Raw genomic sequence first — 17,968 nt, 5'->3', positions numbered from 1 at the left:
GCGGGAAGGATCTCATTGTTAAAAATGGTGGCCCTCCCCAGACTGTTGGGGGACTGGCAGACGGAGGGTGGCCCTGACAACACTAAATCGACCATCGGCAGAGGGGGGACTGGCGCTCCCGGATTTCGAGGTGTACTACCTGGCAGGACATCTAAGGAGACTCGCTCAATGGATAGCAGGGAGAATGACACCAGAAGGGAGGGTAGGCCCTTTTACCTCCTAGAGGGATGCATTAATCCGCACACTATTGAAAACCGCAAAGTCACAACACATACACACAATGGAACATAAGGTGATACAGTGGTGCTGGAACAGATGCCTCCAGTAGACACGGACTAAACAGCCATACTCACCGGAGCTGCAGCTGACAATGCTTCGGGCACTGCCACATGGGGGGCAATGGAGGGGGCTGGAAGAATGGTATCAGCCAGGGGGCCACAAAAGTGGGGGAATTGATACTTTTTGAAGAATTTAGCACGAACTGGGACATCCCTCGGGCCAGTTTATGCTACATAGGGCGATTATGGGGGCCATGAGACGGCACTGGGGGATGGGTACCCTTGAGCCAGCATGCCACGCGTGAGAACACTGGAATAGCAGGGGCACCATAAAGGCGGGTACCTGCCTGTATAGGGCGATAGGCAAGGACTCTAAGACACTGGACTGACTGGCTGAGGCACTTGGACAGAAGATTTGGGAAGGCCCCTTGAGGATAAGGACTGGGAGAGTATCCTGCAGAGGGTCTTCAGAAACGCTCTATTTCACCTGATTAGTTTCTATATACTTTACCGGGCATACATCACTCCAAATCGAATTAACCGCTTCTTCGATAGAGCCGAGGGAGAGTGCCCAAGACGCAGGGAGGTGGGAGCAAACTTCCTTCATATGGTATGGAACTGCCAGGCCATGACCCACTACTGGCAGGCGGTGACGACCGAGACGGCGCAAATCACTGGCCGAGTGGTGCACCGGCACATTGTCTACTCAGCTTGTTCACCCATACAGCTAACCCAAAGGTTAATAACAACTTTAAGGACTTGGCCTTCATCCTAGCCAAGCGCAAAATCACTAGTAGGTGGAGGCACCGAACGGCCCCAGTATAACTAGATGGAAGCAGGAACTGAAGAAATGGGCGGGCTGTGAGGGCAGAATCTTGCTCAGGAATGCTAGAAGGGACCTGGGTAAACTCGAGAGAGCCAGGGCATGGGAGGCACTAGTAGAAGAGGTGAGGCAAGCTGACCGGGGATCTTGATCAATTACCCCAAATATGCCCTCACGACAGGGGAGCCCCATGGGATGGTACCAAGAAGGAGTACTAGAGCAAGAACCCAAGAAGGTAAATCCTTAACAGAACAAGAAACCTAGATTGGTCTTTAACTGGGAGTAACCTCCGAAAAATGTGTAACCACACAATAAATAACACGAGGTGTGAAAGCTTAGCTAACTCTGGATAATGTGACGACTTGCAGTGGGGGTGTGGGAGGGGGGAGTGGGAGAAGTTGGAGGAAAGAAACAAGACTGAATTCATGAGCTGTACGCTGTAAATAAGATGCAACTAACAGTATGTAATTTGTAAGAAATGTTTGAAACCCTATGTTTGGATGTAAAGAACATTGCAAGATGTATAAAAGAGAGCCGCAGGTACAAGTTAAAGGAAATAAAATATATTTAAATAAATAAATAACTGACACAGACGTCAAGCGGAGCGGAATGGAGCCATCTGACGGCGCGTGTAAGGGGTATTGCTCAGCAAAAGTTTCCGGAACTAGCCTGATGCCTGGGAAATTGAAGGGTAAGGATTCTGGAGCTAGAAGTCTCTATCAGATCGACTGTACATAAAAAAGGAATGATTTCACACTTGTAATCAGAGTTTTCCTTCAGGGTAATCTCCAGAGAAATCATAAACACTGAATAATCCCACCCAAGAGTGGGATCGCGGAGAACTTTCTAAGGAAAACATATTTCGCAATCATCTTCTACTGAAAAAGTCCTAAAACCCTTGTTTGAAGAAAGATAATTTGGCAGCCTGAAAGGGAGGCTATAGTGGCCAATTCCACACATTTAATAAAAAAAAATATAGACCACTAAAGAACTAAGTGACAAAAAAAAAACAAATAGGTGGCAACCATCAATGTGAAAAACTGACAGTATAGCTTTAAAGACTTGCAGCTCTCCAGTACTGCATTATGTTCTCTCAGTGAAAGTTTAATTAGTTTATTTTTACAGACGAGTCCATGGATACTGATATAAAAGAATACTAACTTACATTACTATTTTCACTGGGAAGGCAGGTGGGTTGCTTGTGATTTTAATGAGGATTCCCTTGAAGGATAAGGAAAATGCTACTTACCAGTATGCATCTGTTCCCTAAGAATGCCATGGAAGACCCTAGTTTGCATGTTGAGTGCGCTCTAGGGGGAATTGTTAATGTGTGTTTAGCCTTTTGGAAGCATATTTGAATGCTATCCACCTAGCAATCCCAACTTTGGAGATGGGGTTTCCTGTATGAGGTGGAGAGAAAGCTACAAACAGTTGGTTTGTCTTTCTAAATGGTTTAATCCTGTCAACATAATAAAGAAGAGCTCTTTTGACATCAAGTGTGTGAAGAGCTCTCTCTGCTATAGAGTCCGGGTTTTGGAAAAACACTGGTAACTCTACAGATTGGTTAAGATGAAAAGCAGAGATTACTTTGGGAAGGAATTTTGGATTTGTTCCAAGAACCACCTTGTTACGATGTTTTTGTAAGAATGCTTCTTGTATGGTTAAAGTCTGGATCCCACTTACTCTCCTGAGAGAGGTGATTGCGACAAGGAAAGCTACTTTCAATGTAAGGAACTGCAGTTCACATTTGTGTAAAGGTTCAAATGGGGGACCCATGAGCCTGGTAAGGACAATGTTTAGATTCCACACCGGAGAGGGTGGCAGTGTGGGAGGAATTATCCTTTTAAGGCCTTCCATAAAGGCTTTGATAGCAGGTACTCCAAACAATGACAAGTGTTGTCTGTTTTGTAAGAAGGCGGCAAGAGCTGCCAGATGTAAACTTATGGATGAGCATGCTAGATTACATCTTTGTAGATGCAGCAAATCGCAAATGGTGTTCTGAATTGAAGCGGGTCAATTGTATTGCTATTGCGGTAAATGGCAAATCTTTTTCATTTTGCTGCATAAAAAGCTCTAGTAGTAGGGCGTCTGGCTTCTTTAATGATGTTCATACAGTCCGGTGGAAGGTTGAGGTAACCGAACTCTAGGACTTCAGGAGCCAGATCGCTAGATTCAGTTGACCTGGATCAGGGTGCCTTATCTTTCCATGATTCTGCGTTAGCAGCTTTGGGGAGACACGCAGTTTTTGGTGTGGAACCACTGAGAGTTCGAGAAGTGTTGTGAACCATGGTAGCCATGCCCATGTGGGAGCAACTAGGATCATCTTGAGAGACTGTTGCCTGAGCTTGCGTACTACGAGCCCAATGAGTGGGAGTGGCGGAAAAGCGTATGCAAATCTGCCTGACCAGTTCATCCATATCGCATTGCCCTTGGACAACGGGTGTGGAAACCTGGCGGCGAAGGTTGGGCATTTTGCCTTTGCGTGTGTGGCGAACAGATCTATGTCTGGGTGGCCCCACATTTGGGAAAATGGTTGAAGAACCTGGGGATGAAGTTCCCATTCGTGAATCTGCTGTGTCTGATGACTTAGCAAATCTGCAATCTGATTGTGTACTCTTGGAAGATGTTCTGCCAGGAGATGTATGTTTTGTGGAATAGCCCATCTCCATATGCTTTGTGCTAGTTGAGAAAGCTGCGAAGAGTGTGTTCCTCCTTGTTTCTAATACATTGCCGTCATGTTGTCCATCCGGACTAGGGCAGTCTTGTTGAGGAGATGCGGTTGGAATAATTTTAATGCTAGAAATATTGCCAGTAATTCCAGGTGATTGATGTGGAGCACTTTTTGTTGTGGTCCACCTGCCCTGGACTGTGTGGTTTAGGAGATGGGCTTCCCAGCCGGTGAGGGATGCGTCCGCTGTCAGCACTATCTGTGGAACTGGCTCTAGGAACGGCTGCCCTCTAGAAAGGTTTTGTGTGTTCCACCACTGCAGAGAGCGATGTGTGTGGCTGTCCACCAACACCAGATCTGTAAATTGACCTTGAGCCTGGTTCCACTGACGTGCTAAGCATTCTTGCAGAGGGCGCATCTGAAGTCTTGCGTGAGGGACAATGAAAATGCAAGAGGCCATCATTCCTACGAGCTGCATAAACACTCGAGCTGGGAGGGAGTGTTGGGGTTGAATCTTTTTGATGAGGGTTTACATACTGACTGTCCTGGCTGGATTGGGGTATGCTAGAGCTTTGGAAGTGTCTATTGTGTCCCCTAGATACTGATGTAGGTAGGAGGGCTGTAGGTGGGACTTGGTGTAGTTTATTGTGAACCCCAAGTCGTGTAGCAGCTGAATTGTTTGTTAAGTGTGCTGAACGCACAGGCTGTGTGACTTGGCTTGTACCAGCCAGTCGTCCAGGTACGGAAACACATGAATGTGCTGTCTTTGCAAGTGTGTAGCTACTACCGCAAGACACTTTGTGAAGACCCTGGGTGCTGTGGTTACTCTGAATGGGAGAACCTTGAACTGATGGTGTTGGCCGTCCACTGTAAACCTTAGATATTTCCTGTGAGCAGGGTGTATGGGAATATGGAAGTAGGTGTCCTTGAGATCCAATGTGGGAAGGAAGTCGCCTTGTTGAAGCAGTGGAAAGTCTTGCTGAAGAGTGATCATGTGAAAGTGATCTGACAATATAGAAATTGAGAGGTCTGAGGTCCAGTATTGGTCTGAGGATACCTTCCTTTTTGGGGATTAGAAGGTATAGAGAGTAAACCCCTGTCCCCTGATGCTCTAGGGGAACTGGTTCTATTGCATGCTTTTGAAGCATTGCGAGAATTTCCTGTCTGAGAAGCGTTAGATGTTGCGTGGACATCGGACGCTGTCTGGGCAGTATGTTGGGGGAGTAGCAGTAGGTTCCAGGCAGTAACCATACTGGATAATTTGTCTTACCCACTTGTCTGTAGTGATGGAGTTACAGACAGGTAGGAACTGTGAGAACCTTCCTCCGACCGGAGTGGAATGGTCTGGAGGAAGTGGAGGAAAGTCATTGCTTGTTAGTGGGGGAGGTACAAGTGTTTTTACCTCGGCCTCTCCCTTTATTGTTATTTCCTCTGTATCCACCTCTGAAATATCCCCTATTGGGGGATGTTTGTGTGGGATTTTTAAAAGAGGAGGAAGCAGTGTCTGAGCTGATGTTTTTGGAAGCACCCCTATAAAAGGAGCGACGGAAGGAGCCTCTTGTAGATGGAGACTGTAAAGCTCCCATAGATTTTGCAGTCTCGGTGTCTTTCTCCATTTTTTCTAAGGCTGTGTCTAAAGCTGGATCAAAAAGCTGTTCCTGGTTGAAAGACTGATTTAGTATAGTAGTCTGCACTTCTTGTTTGAACCCAGAAATGCGTAACCATGCGTGTCTTCGTAATAGCACACTAGTGTTGATTGATTTAGATGCAGTGTCTGCTGCATCGAGGGCACATTTAATAGATGCTTTAGTGATTAGCTTGCCTTCCTGAATTAAATCATTGGCTTTAGCCTTGTATTGGTCAGGCAAATGTTGCATTAGGCCCTCAAGCTCATCGTTGTGAGCCCTGTCGTATCTGGCAAGTAATGCTTGTGCATTCGCTATCCTCCAGTGATTAGCTGCATTTGTGGCAACTCGTTTGCTGGAAGTGTCTAGTAATTTTGACTCTTTCTGGAGGTGGAGCGTCACCGGAAGTCAGAGTTGGCACGCTTACTTTTATTGGACACTGCCAGGGAATCTAAAGGGAGTTGTCCTTTAATGTAGGTGGGATCATTAGGGGTGGGTTTATATTTTTTATCAATCCGAGGATTAGAATCCTGGTTCTGACAAAGTCCTTAAAGACGTCTGGAGCATGTTTGATGACACCTTTCAGCATTGGCAATGTTTGTACAGACCTTTGTGAGTGTGCAAACCTGTCTACCAGAAAATCTTCCTCTGTGGGGTCCGAATGCATTTCAATCAATCAAACAGTCTTTATTTCGACTTCATGTCATGAAAGACAATTTAAAAACAAAACTCATCATTATTTACAAAAGCATATTTAAAAAACATTTCATCATCAAGCGTTTACAATTTTTGGGCTATACATATAGAATTCATGGTACTAAAGCTAGGAGCAACATGATTTGTTTTACTGCATAAGTGGTATTCCTAATCGACCAATTAAAAAAATAAATATCTGATTTTCATAAAAACAAGCTAAAAAAATACAAAAGATTCCACCGTTATACTGGTTTACTTTTAGGGCAGCTGAAGGGCTTTCAGTTTCCCAGCTCTAATTAACCACATCCATTTCAGAAATTTAGCTATGGCAATCACTATTATTTCAGAACTATCGGATTGAAATATTCTTAGTGCAGAAATCCCCGTCTTAATACCCTTCTGGATGCAAACTGCTCTTATCCATCTTAGGCGGGGGGCCTTATATACTGGGCAAATAACCAAAATATGTGCTATAGTTTCACGATAAATTTTACAGAAAGGGCACATTTGATCGTTTTTGCTAGAAGCCCAATTACAGGTAACCGTGTTCAATGGAAGAGTACCTACCCTGAACTGGTGATATAATTTCCTATCTAGAGGCAGTGTGATCAAATCCCAGTACTTCTCATACCCAATAGAATGTTTCAGCTCCAAAAAAACCTTGGTATGTGAAGGATCTGTGTGTGACTGGAACTCCACCTGGGATATATATGACCAGTAAGCCTCTTTCAACTCCTGTTTAGTGGGAATTATTGTCCCCTGTGGATTATCCCATAGATCCCCCATTCCTAAGGACTTTAGAAGGATTTTTACCTTTCTGAACCAGGGAATTTTTCCCCCAGTATCCATATTACGCGTCTCCAGAAGTGCCAACGCATAGTGGTTCAATTCGGGGGTGACCCATAGTCTTCTCCAATAGGCAATTGGTCTAAATCTACAGATATTTTCTAGACTCTGACACCCCAGATCCATGCGAAGAGGTATTAATGGTGTAGATTGTGGGAGGCCTGTGATACAGCGAAGAAACCTATTATGTGCTTTTTGTAAGCCTGCTATATCAGACGACCCCCACAATTCAGCTCCATACAGCATGGAAGATCTTACTCTCGAGTCATAGATTTTTAATACTGGGGCTATGGGTTTAGTGGCTGATAGCTTAAATTCTCTTAGCAATGCGCCAGAAAGTTGCGCATGCTTGGAGATTAAATGGGCCACATGAGGCTTCCACTGTAACCTGGAGCCCAATGTGATCCCCAGATAGTTAAAGCTGTCAGTCTGCTCTAATAATTCCCCATTCATAAAAACTCTGCCCCTGATGTTCCGGTGCCTGTGCATTGTCATAAATTTAGTTTTGGAGACATTAACAGAAAGGCCAAAATCATTACAAAACTTTTCAAAGCAGGCTATTGCCTTCTGTAACCCTTCCTGTGTTTTGGATAATAGGAGGGTATCATCAGCAAACATCAGAAGGGGGACGGGGATGCCATTCTGTTTAGGTGGATCGGTTGTAGAGTCTTGGTAGTATTCAATAACTTTGTTTATATACAATGTGAATAATGTGGGTGCCAGCACACAACCTTGCCGGACACCCCTATCAGTTGGGAAGCTGTCAGTCACTTGGCTCTGGTTACCCCACCTGACCTGCGCATAATTATTTTCATGTAATGTAATCAAAATTGCAAGTAATTCAGGTGGGATGCCCTGATCATGGAGTACTCTCCACAGCCTATCTCTCGGTACTAAGTCAAATGCAGCCTTTAAATCAACAAAGGCTGCATACAGTGTACCTCCCCCCAGAATCACCCATTTCCAGTATATTGTGGAAAATCTAAAAACTTGGTCCACCGTGCTGGTCAGGGGTCGAAAACCAGCCTGTAAAGTGGACATAATTCCCGATTCCTCAATCCAGGTCTGAACCCTGAGAAGGACCATTCTGGCCACAACTTTTTGAATACAGGCTATTAGGCTAATAGGCCTGTAGTTTCCCGGGTCAGCTCGGTCACCCTTCTTATAAATTGGTACGATTTCGGCTCCCCGCCATATATCTGGCACCATGGTGCCTTTAGCCAGGGTGTTCGCCAATAATTCGATGTAAGGGACCCAGACTGACCTACTATGCAAGAACAAGTCTGCAGGAATTTTGTCTAGGCCCGGGGCCCTGCCTTTAGGAATTAAATTGAGGGCACATTCGACATCTTTTTTGGTGAACACTAGTGTAGTAACTGGCAGAAGGGGGCTGAGAGAAGCTAGTGCGGGTGGCGGGACATTGTTCACATTTGCAAACTGGGATTTGAAGTGCTTTACCCATTTTTCTGGTGGGACATGATTAACCGGTGCAAACCTGTCTACCAGAAAATCTTCCTCTGTGGGGTCCGAATGCATTTCAATATTAGGCAGCCCTATCAATGAGCTGAGTGAAACCAATATTGCCATCTGGGGGAGATGGCTTTGTTGGATATGCATCTGGGTCAGGAAGGACTGGAGGATCTACAGGATCATTGTAGTCGTCCCATGTGTCCTGTGGAATGCTAGTGTCATCATCAGGATCATCAAAAGTGTCATTATGTCCACCCCCACCCCCTAGGTCATCATCATCCTGTGGTGTTGGTGAGTATGGAGGAAGTATGGGAGACTTTGGAGGACAGAAAGGCAAAGTAGGCAGAATAGGAAAAGAGGGTCTGATTGGTGAAGTAGCAACGTGTTTCTTCTTCACAGGCACCTCAGGGGTACGTGGGGTGTCGAATTTAATCTTGTTCTGCGGGATATTGACAATGTGGCCTGTTTTAGGGTCCACTTGCAGTATTTTCTGTTTAGGATCGATAGGATCTGGTAGAAACAGTTCTTCCTCGTTGTCGTGTGTTCTCGGCGCCGATTTTTTCAGTTCCGAACGAGGTTTAGGTTTTGGCTCCAGAGTCTATCACGGAGTTTTCGGGTCCTTCGGCTTCGAAGTCTAGTCCGAAATCTTTTTCGTTTCCGAAGGTTGTCGATGCTTGTTTGGATCCGAGGCCTTGTGGTCTTTGGGTGCCAAATTGCTCTGCATCGAGGCATTCTTGGAGACAGCGGGAGTAGGGTTCGTTCCCGCTTTCGGCACCGACTGTGTTTTTGGGGCACCGACGTGCGGCTTGCTCGGTCCTGAGCCGCCGGAAGGCTTCTACTTTGTCTTCGGAGCCGGGCCCGGAGGCGGGGCTTATGAGGTGTTCTTTCAGTCGCGACTAAGGCCTGCAGGCGAAGTCTTGACCGGAGCTTTCTTTTTTTCGGGTGGGGTTGGGGCAGAGGCAGTTGTACTCACTCGTTGACCTGGAGTGATGTGGTCATCAGAGTCGGAGTGATATGCTTCGGAAACGATGTCGAGATCCTCCAAATCCTCTGCCTCTGGTACATCTGGCCTTCATCGAAGAGGTCTTCTAGCACCGCAGCAGCCTGTTGCGCCATGACGTGTCGTCAAGCCCGGTGATCACGGGTAGTCTTCTTGGACCGGAAGGAGGCACAGGCTTGGCAATCTTTTTCCTCGTGTTCGGGCGAGAGACAAACGTTGCAGAGCTTGTGTTGGTCGCTGTGTGGAAATTTAGCTCCACACTGCACTTCAGGCAGCTTTGAAACCAATTATCTTCTTTGCAGGGGATTTAGACAAATCGTTACGTTGCAGGCAACTTTCATAGTAGGGGGCTGTTGAGTAGAAGGGTGGATGGGGGGCATAGCAGGGAAATTCACCAAAAAGTGCTCCCTTGCCCTGGAGCTTCGAAGGGAAGCTCCGGCTCGGCAGCCATCTTCTCAGCCTTATCCTGCCATTCTGACTGATGTCTGCGGTCACTCTCCTGACAGGAACTGGAGATGTCAAATAAACTTGTTCTGCTTTCCATCTGAGACTGGAGTCTTGTCTGTTCCACACATGTCCTTTGTTAGACTGCAGATTCGGACAGAGGTGCATTGTGGGAGCTCGGTGTGTGTTTCACTACTAGCATACTTGTGCTTGATACCTGCCAGGACAGAGGCGTTGGAGAGCCTCCCCTGTTCTGGCAATTAAAACCACGTCATCGGCATAAGCCAGTATCGGCAGAGGGAAGGTATCAAAAACAGGGGCATCTAGTGTTGAACCTGCAAGTGCTGCCTCAACCCCATTTGTATTGATCGAAAATAGAAATGGGGCAAGAACACACCCTTGTCTAACTCCCCTTGTCATCTGGAATGGGCGAGTACACTCCCCATTTTTTCCATATTATAAACGTGCAGTGGATTGGGAGACCAGTTGACAAATAAAATTAACTATTGCTGCATCAATCCCCATCATCTCCATTATATGCCACAATTTAGAGAGACTCACACAGTCGAACTCTTCTGTTAGGTCCATAAAGGCCATAAAAGTCTGGCTACCCTTAGCTCTGGTATATTTTGCTATAGTCAGGCTCAAATTCAGGCACTGGTCTATTGTACTATTGTACCCCTACCTCTTTTGAAAGTGTACTGAGCCAGGATCAGAATGTTGTTCTTCCTTGCTCACTCATCCACCCTATGTAACAATAAGGCGCCCAAAAGCTTCGAGGCACAATTCAACAGGGAGATAGGTCTGTAATTATGGGGTTTCGCTTTATCTCCCTTTTTATAGATTAATACGATTATGAGAGTTTTCCACGAGGCTAAGGGGCCAGAAGTGGCTACGGCATTAAATAAATGTGTTCATTGTGGGGCCCACAAATCTTGGTGCTCTAAAAGTAGTTCAATTGGGACTCCATCCGCTCCTGGAGCCTTCGCATTGCTGCCCTTACCCAGCTCATTTCTTACTTCTTCTAGTGAAAATATGAGATGCTGCATTGGCGCTATGGCTAAACTGGGAGGGTTGTTCATAAAATTATCCTTTGAGCCAAAAATCTCCTCAAAGTGATCCTCTCAGGCATCCTCACTAACTTAAGGGTTCCGTTGATGCTCCTTAGAGTTTTTAAAGAAAGGGGCATTGATCAGGTTTCAAAAGTCTCTACTATTTTTGGCAATTGCTGCTTGTTCCAGGTTTTCCTAGGCCTCCTCCTTCAGAGCCCTTTACTGGCAGCTGTGTAGTCCTTACGCAAGGTCTTTATCAAAGCATGATCTCTGGGTTGGGCTTTAAAGGCTTTATGCAAATCTTTTAAAGATTTTGAACAGGCTTGATCAAACCAGCGATTTACTGGGGCTTAGTTTGCAAATTTACAGCGAGTCGAGGCAAATTTAACTTCCTCGAGAAATTCCGAAAACTGTAAGGGCAGTATGTCAAAGGGACACTCAGGCTCCAGTCAATTTAGTACGTTCTCCATTTTATTAAGTACAACTTGAGGGACTCCTTTCGCCTTATCGATTTTACCCCATTTTAATTGATAACTGTTCTTTGTAGCAAAAATTGGCTTCTGTGTATTCAGTGTTGACAACGTGCTAGGGGCCTCCACTGCCAATGAAAAAAGGACTGCATAGTCGCTAAAACTAAAGACTAGTGTGTCCACTTGTACAAATGTTCCTCTGAGAGATTCGGATACTAGTACAAAATCAATTGTAGATTCGTACTAGTTACGAGTATAGGTCTTTGTGAGGTCTCCCGTGAGTGGGTCTGTCCTCTTAATTATTTCCACGTTCCTAGCAAATAGAAGCCTGTTTAAACTGTTGCCATATTCATGGTGCGTGAAATGATAAATTGGATCACCAGCCAAATCCACTAGGGCACAGACCGTAATCATTGTGTATTTACATGGCTGGACATTCAAATCGCCTACCCACATAATATTAAAACCTTTTTGCTAAGGCTCTGCTAATTTTGTTAATCTCTTTATCCAATAAAGTCACCACTGACTGCATATTCCCACCAAAATTATTATAAAAATGTGTTAAAAGCCAATCCTGATCACTATCCCCCTCAAATAACAAGAAATGAAAATATGGACAAAGGCTCTCAAATTTCTTAATTCTTACTGGCAAAGAGTTTGATATTAATGTCAGTGACCCCCTTCTAGCTCTACCTGATATGGATGGGATTGCTTCCGTTTGAAACAAACGGGACCCATCTACAAATATGTGGTTGATGGCTCAAGTCTCCTGTAAGCATAATATGTCCTGATTCTGCCAAAAGGCCAACCAATGTGCATTGCCCACCTTCGCACCAATGCCCGCTGCATTCCAGGATGCCATCTTTAGCCTAGCTTTATAGTACCCTATGGGGCGCTCTGTTTTTTTTTTTCCTGGTGTAGTTATTGCCTTGGTACCCTCCTCCATGTTTTGGTTTAAACCTGCCATAGTCAGTCAGTCACAAGATTCAAAGTCTGTCAAAGGGTCAAATCGGTTCTCTACTCTCAGCCCAAGCCCACCCATACTACTAGAGTTTACATTACCAAAGGGGGGAGGTCCGGACTTGCCGATGGAGCCACTTAACTAGGCATATAACACTCCTGTGGACCCAGGCTCCATAGTTCACAAAAGAAGCACCTTTTATTTCACTCTGATTTCAAGTCTTGTTGCATCTTATTAGGTTTCTTACTTAAGATTGCTAACCAAGGCAGCTTCCTTCTCTTGATTTATTGTCACAGGTGTGTAAAGCATACAGTTGTCTCTTAACTTGCCTTCTTTCTTTTTTCTTTATGAAAATAAAAATTGAACAAAAATAAAAGTGTAAAGGTGTTTCACTTCTTTCCCCACAATTGCTGTAAAAACACTTTGTAATTGACTTCTTAAGATTCAATCTAATGCATTTCAATCTCATAAAACATTTCAGGCTCTTACGTTGTTCTCCAGACCCTCAATTACTTCGATTCCATTGTTGCTCAGGTAGAGCTCCCGCAGATTGACCAGGTTCTGCAAGCCCTCTATCTTTGTAAGGCGATTACTCTGGAAGAGACAGAATGTTAATGTCTTCATTAACATTGTGGTGCATGTAAATGTGCTTGCATACATTTCTGGTTGAGCAAGAGGTGAAAAGAGCAAAGGGGGCAGGGAAGGAGAAAGCAAAAGAAAACTGGGAAGAGAGAAAGAAACCGAAGAAAGGGAAATCAGGGGGGTAGTTGCAGCAGAGAGAGAGAGGTCTGTAGGGATATGCATGGGAGTTAGATGGAGGAGAAAGGGGGACAGAGAGAGAGGGGCAGATGGGAAGAGGAAAAGGTAAATTATCATGGCGTGAGCACAGAGGAACATGCTTTTACCTGTATGCTGAGCACAGTTAAATTTGTTAATCCGTCCATATTTTGGATCTGTGTGATCTTATTCTTTCCTAAAAATAAGTTTTCCAGGTTCTTAAGTGTGTCCAAATTTTCAATTACCTGAGAACAAAAACATATCTCGTTAAATGATACAACTAAAACAATTAGTTATTTACCTGTATCTCCAGTTCTCCAATGTTGGAATCTTTCATACAGTCACATGCTTGAATAATTCCCTGCCATCAGGCTGGAAATACCCAGTACAGTGTGTGTTTAGTGGCACATCCAACTAATTTGAAGTAACCCAAACATCAGCTGACTAGGAGGAAAAGTAGCTCTCCTAATCCCCACAAAGGCCACAATAGCTCATATTTCTAAGTGCTAGAGTGAGAAGAGTGTAGAAAAGTGTCCCTTTTTGGTCATGGTCCCCTCCACCTTTTGCCACTGGTACAGATGATTTTCGACTGATGTACACTGGGTCTCTGCTAACCAGGTGCCAGTTCTCACCCTAAAAGCAAGGTAAAATGGTCTAATTGTAACACAGCTGGAACACAGTTTCACACCCCTGTAAGTCCCTAGTAAGTGGTACTCCTGGTACCTAGGGCATGTGTACTAAAGAGAGCCCTAAGAGCAGAAGCGGGTATAATGTCACTCTAAGGAACCTGCATACAAACTGCACGCAGCCAGCCATTTCAGACAGCGTATCATGGTACAAACCATGAATGAAAACACAACATGGCACCCTCACGGTATGCTAGGCCAAAGTCACTGCATGTAATATAAGTAAGTCATCCCTACAGCATGCCTTGCAGTCCTAAGGCAGTGTGCATTATATTACATGTGGGGACATATCTAAATGAGCAGCTATGCCCCTGTGCTGTCTAGTTCAAATACTAGATAGTACAAGTGAACAGGGAAGCCATTTTAAGTATATGCAATGGGAACTGGCCATTACGAGTTTCCCAGCTACATGATAGCTTTACAGAAACCTATGGTGTTTGTTATCAAACACCTTGACTTAATAGGTCAGAACTCTTGCCAGTACTTGATTTATTAGGACATGCACCCAGAGGGCACCTTAGAGGTGCCTCCCGAAAAACCTACCAGTGTCTGGTGTGCTGGCTGACTGGTATTGTCCAGTCTGTAACCAAAGACAAATTTCTGACCCCCTGTAGGTGAGAGCCCACACTCGCCGAGACATGAAACAATGCCTGCTGCGGAGGAAGGTGTTCACACCTCCTCCAGCAGGATGGCTAGTCATTTAGCACATCAAGTTCAGGAGCTTCATAGTCCCAACCCACTTTGATATGCAACCCCAGCTTTCCCCAGACCTAGGAGATGACACCCCCTGCCCTGAGGCCCATTTGGCAGCAGGACAGGCGGTAATTAGTTATGCAAGTAGGCGTGTTGCACCACCAGGCTAGTCAAACTCCTAAGGTGTGCTGCCTGATGTGCCCAACATATAAAGACCTCCACATCTTGATTTTGGTGGAATTAGAAATTCTGGGACAGAGATAGGAACACTTCCCACAATAAGTGGTCATATATGGGGTGTAGTGACTCCAAGTATAGGTAGCCCATTGGCTACTACCCTTCACTCCCCTTAACGCTCCTAAAATCAGTATTTAGGTGGCCCCACAACACCAGGGACTTGTATATCTGACTGATTAAAGAAGGACAAAGAAGGCTAGAACTGGGGACTAGCTGTGGACTTGGCTCCAAAACCTGCCTCCCTGCTCCTGTCCCAACAATTACAAAGATCTGACTTGTCCTGCAGCTGTGCATCCTCCCGAAATCTCAGAGGGCTGCCAGCGCTTCACCAACCAGCCATTATCTCCCTTGAAGTGGAGGGGCCGCTTCCCTGAAGCCACCGACAGCACGGTACGGTTCACTAATCTGCTGACCACCGGGTCAACCAGCACAGCAGCAGCTCAGATGAGTGTCCAGAAGGTCAGCCTCATCGATCCACCCAGGTTTCGAGATGCTGATCCACCCTGGAGGCTCCTGGCACCAACACCCGGGGTACCGGAGCCTGTTGCAAGCACCAAGGCTTGTTTGTGTTCAGTCCGAACACCACCGCCGCCAAAACGTACCTGTTTGTTGCGGGACTTCTACAGAGGCCAGTGTGAGAAGTTGGCCTGGTATATGCTGTCCACTAGTTCTAGTGGGCACCTTGCACCAGTCCAAACGACCCTTATTGATGATTAGGTTAAAGACAACCTTTATTGAAAGCTGTCGTAGTGGTAGCTATGGAGAGAAGCCTTCAGGCTAAGTCTCGAAGGAATGTAAAGCAGCTTGTTTTACCAGTATATAACCTCCTGAATAACCAAATCTAAGGAGAACCACACAAGGTATATATAAAATATATGTATTTATTACTAAACACTCTCTACTAACCTCTTTATGAGATTAGAGCACAAGATACACAATATTAAAGCACTAGAACGACAGTAAATAGCACAATAAACAGTGAGCTCCAGGGGAGACCAAACCATATATTAAGAAAGTGGTATAACAACCCCGACTTGACTAGACACTGTGCCTAGAGCACGTAGAATCGCTGGGACCCCAAGGAACCACCCAAGTTAGTGACACAGGGGACCCACAGAGGACGTGTGCAGTGTGAGAACACAGGCGCAAGTTCCGTACAACTCAATGGGAAAGTCGCGGTTGGAATTTTAAAGATTAAGGACACTTAGGACAGGACTTCAAGCAATCCCTTTGGAACATAGAAGGTTCTAAGGCCAGCACCCTTGAGAGTACAGAGGTACCCGTGTTACCTATCCCAGGAGAGCCGGGTGCATAGGGGTCAAGTGGTGTTGGAAACGCTCGTTGATTTCAATGGCGTGCTGCGTAGAAGTGCTGCTGCCGGGAAGATGAGAAGTGTCCTGTGTGATCCAAGCCTGGATCGGAGCTGAGAAGAACCTGAAAGCAGCGAGGACAGAGTCTGGGTCACTTCACCGTGACCTGGGGCACGATAGACGAATGCCCACCGATGTTGGGTGTTTCAGGTGAGAAGAGGTGAAGCTTGACTCTGCAGCCACGGGGACCAGGAGGTATCGACGATGACCAAAGTCTGCAGGTGAGCTGTCCCACGAAGGATGTCGAGTGCTGGGGGGGGGGTTAGGGGGGGAAGAGAGCTCGGAGGTCAGTGTCCGGACTGAACACCAACAAGCCTTGGCAACTGCAACCCATGTGGTCGGAGAAAAGATGCTTCGGTGTGGATCAGGAAGGTCCTGGAGACTCCCCAAGCGATGGAGACTCAGGGAATGTCTGGAGCAACCAGGAAAGCCCACTGAAATTTAAAGTTGCCTTCACAGGGACCCACAGGTCGACGGACCAGGGATCGCGAAGGGGCCTCGGAACACTCGTGGAGTGTAGGCCAGAAATCTTCAGTGGAATTACTGCTCGTGGTCAGGACAACAAGGAGCCCAGAGCACTGCCTCAGGGATTGCCAAAAAGCATATGCTGCTGCAAATGTACACGGTGTCTAGGTAAATCTAAATTCCTGTAGCCAGGGGTTCCTACTTTATACCCAAGGAAGGGGTGGGACAAACTCTGGGGACCCACCAATGGGAAGATCAGGACAGAGGGGTGGCTACACCCATGTCCTTTGTCCAGTTTTGTGCCAGAGCAGGGGCCGATAGCCCCTGCAACCCATTTGAGCTGTACTATGCACAGGGTCACCAAATGTGCCCCCCAGTGCAGACATCAAAGCACTCTGAGTGCACCCACCCAGCCCCAATACACTAAAGCCTGGCTGGGAGGTGTTCACACCTCCCTGTGACAGGAAACCTATTGTCCAGCCTCCCCTGCCGGAGTTTCGTCCAGCAGCAGGTGGGCAGGCTTGTGTCTGTGGCTGGCATCATCCATTTTGTGATGCCAGGGTTCTGTGAAGCTGGTACCGGGTGTACCGGTGTTGTCATATTTCTCCCTCTAGTAGGGTGGAATCATACCTCCCACACCAGTTACTGGTGTGGAGGTATGATTCCAAGGTGTTTGACACCAAACACAACATGTTTCCATGCAGCCGTTTTAAAGTTAGCATTTACTCCAAGGTTATAATGCACTTAAGTATATATGGTTGGCTGCATCACAAACAACCCCGGAGAATAGGTTCCGAAGGCTGCAGAGGGGCTCTGCTGATGCATGAGCACCCTCTCACATAAATCCCAGCACCCTGCCTTTAGGATTGTTAAGGCCCGCCATAGGGGTGACTGATATGTTTATATGTGCAATGATATGGATGAATATAGGGATCCTATATCTAAGTAAGGGGTGCATACACCACCTTACACAGGCTGCTGTAGCAGACCTGTTGCGTAATTTTGAATGGTCTCCCAGGGTGGAATGCTACATGCTGCAGACCCTGAGAGACCTCTGGGGTACCTATGCCCTGGGTATATAGTATACCATATACTATGGACTAATAAGGGTACCCCAGAATCCAATCTGGAGTGTACCTAAAGTACATGCAATCAATTTAGCGGAGAAAGCAGATAGACTGGGGTCCCGATTAGCAAGATCACAGTCAGACTAAGTGAAAAACAGTGACAACTCAGCAAAAAGTGGGGGTAACTATAAGAAGCAGATCCTACTCTCCTACACCCAGCTCCATGCCAGAAGTAGTCTTCTAGTGTTTCTTTTCCCTCTTCTTCAGGTGCCCCGAGAACTGAGAGCCTCAAACTCACCATCCCACCGGACAAAACACCAATGCACCCAAAACCCTCAGC

At 46.0% G+C, this 17,968-nt stretch overlaps 1 protein-coding gene across 4 annotated transcripts in view; it reads right to left on the bottom strand.

The window, feature by feature from the left end:
• PPP1R7 (protein phosphatase 1 regulatory subunit 7) overlaps nt 1-17,968 on the bottom strand; it is a 565,298-nt gene that overhangs the window by 144,867 nt on the left and 402,463 nt on the right. For all 4 annotated transcript variants that reach the window (XM_085634149.1, XM_085634151.1, XM_085634150.1 and 1 more), the window contains 2 exons: nt 13,239-13,355; nt 12,823-12,927 (listed from right to left, as the gene is read on the bottom strand). In XM_085634149.1, the coding sequence (XP_085490275.1) occupies nt 12,823-12,927; nt 13,239-13,355 (222 nt within the window). The remainder of the gene's footprint in view (nt 1-12,822; nt 12,928-13,238; nt 13,356-17,968) is intronic.

Source organism: Triturus cristatus, chromosome 11 (assembly GCF_964204655.1).
Source record: "Triturus cristatus chromosome 11, aTriCri1.1, whole genome shotgun sequence".
NCBI classification, from domain to species: Eukaryota; Metazoa; Chordata; class Amphibia; order Caudata; family Salamandridae; genus Triturus; species Triturus cristatus.
Note: the sequence above shows the minus strand (reverse complement) of the source record. Positions and strands in the feature narration are given on the sequence as shown.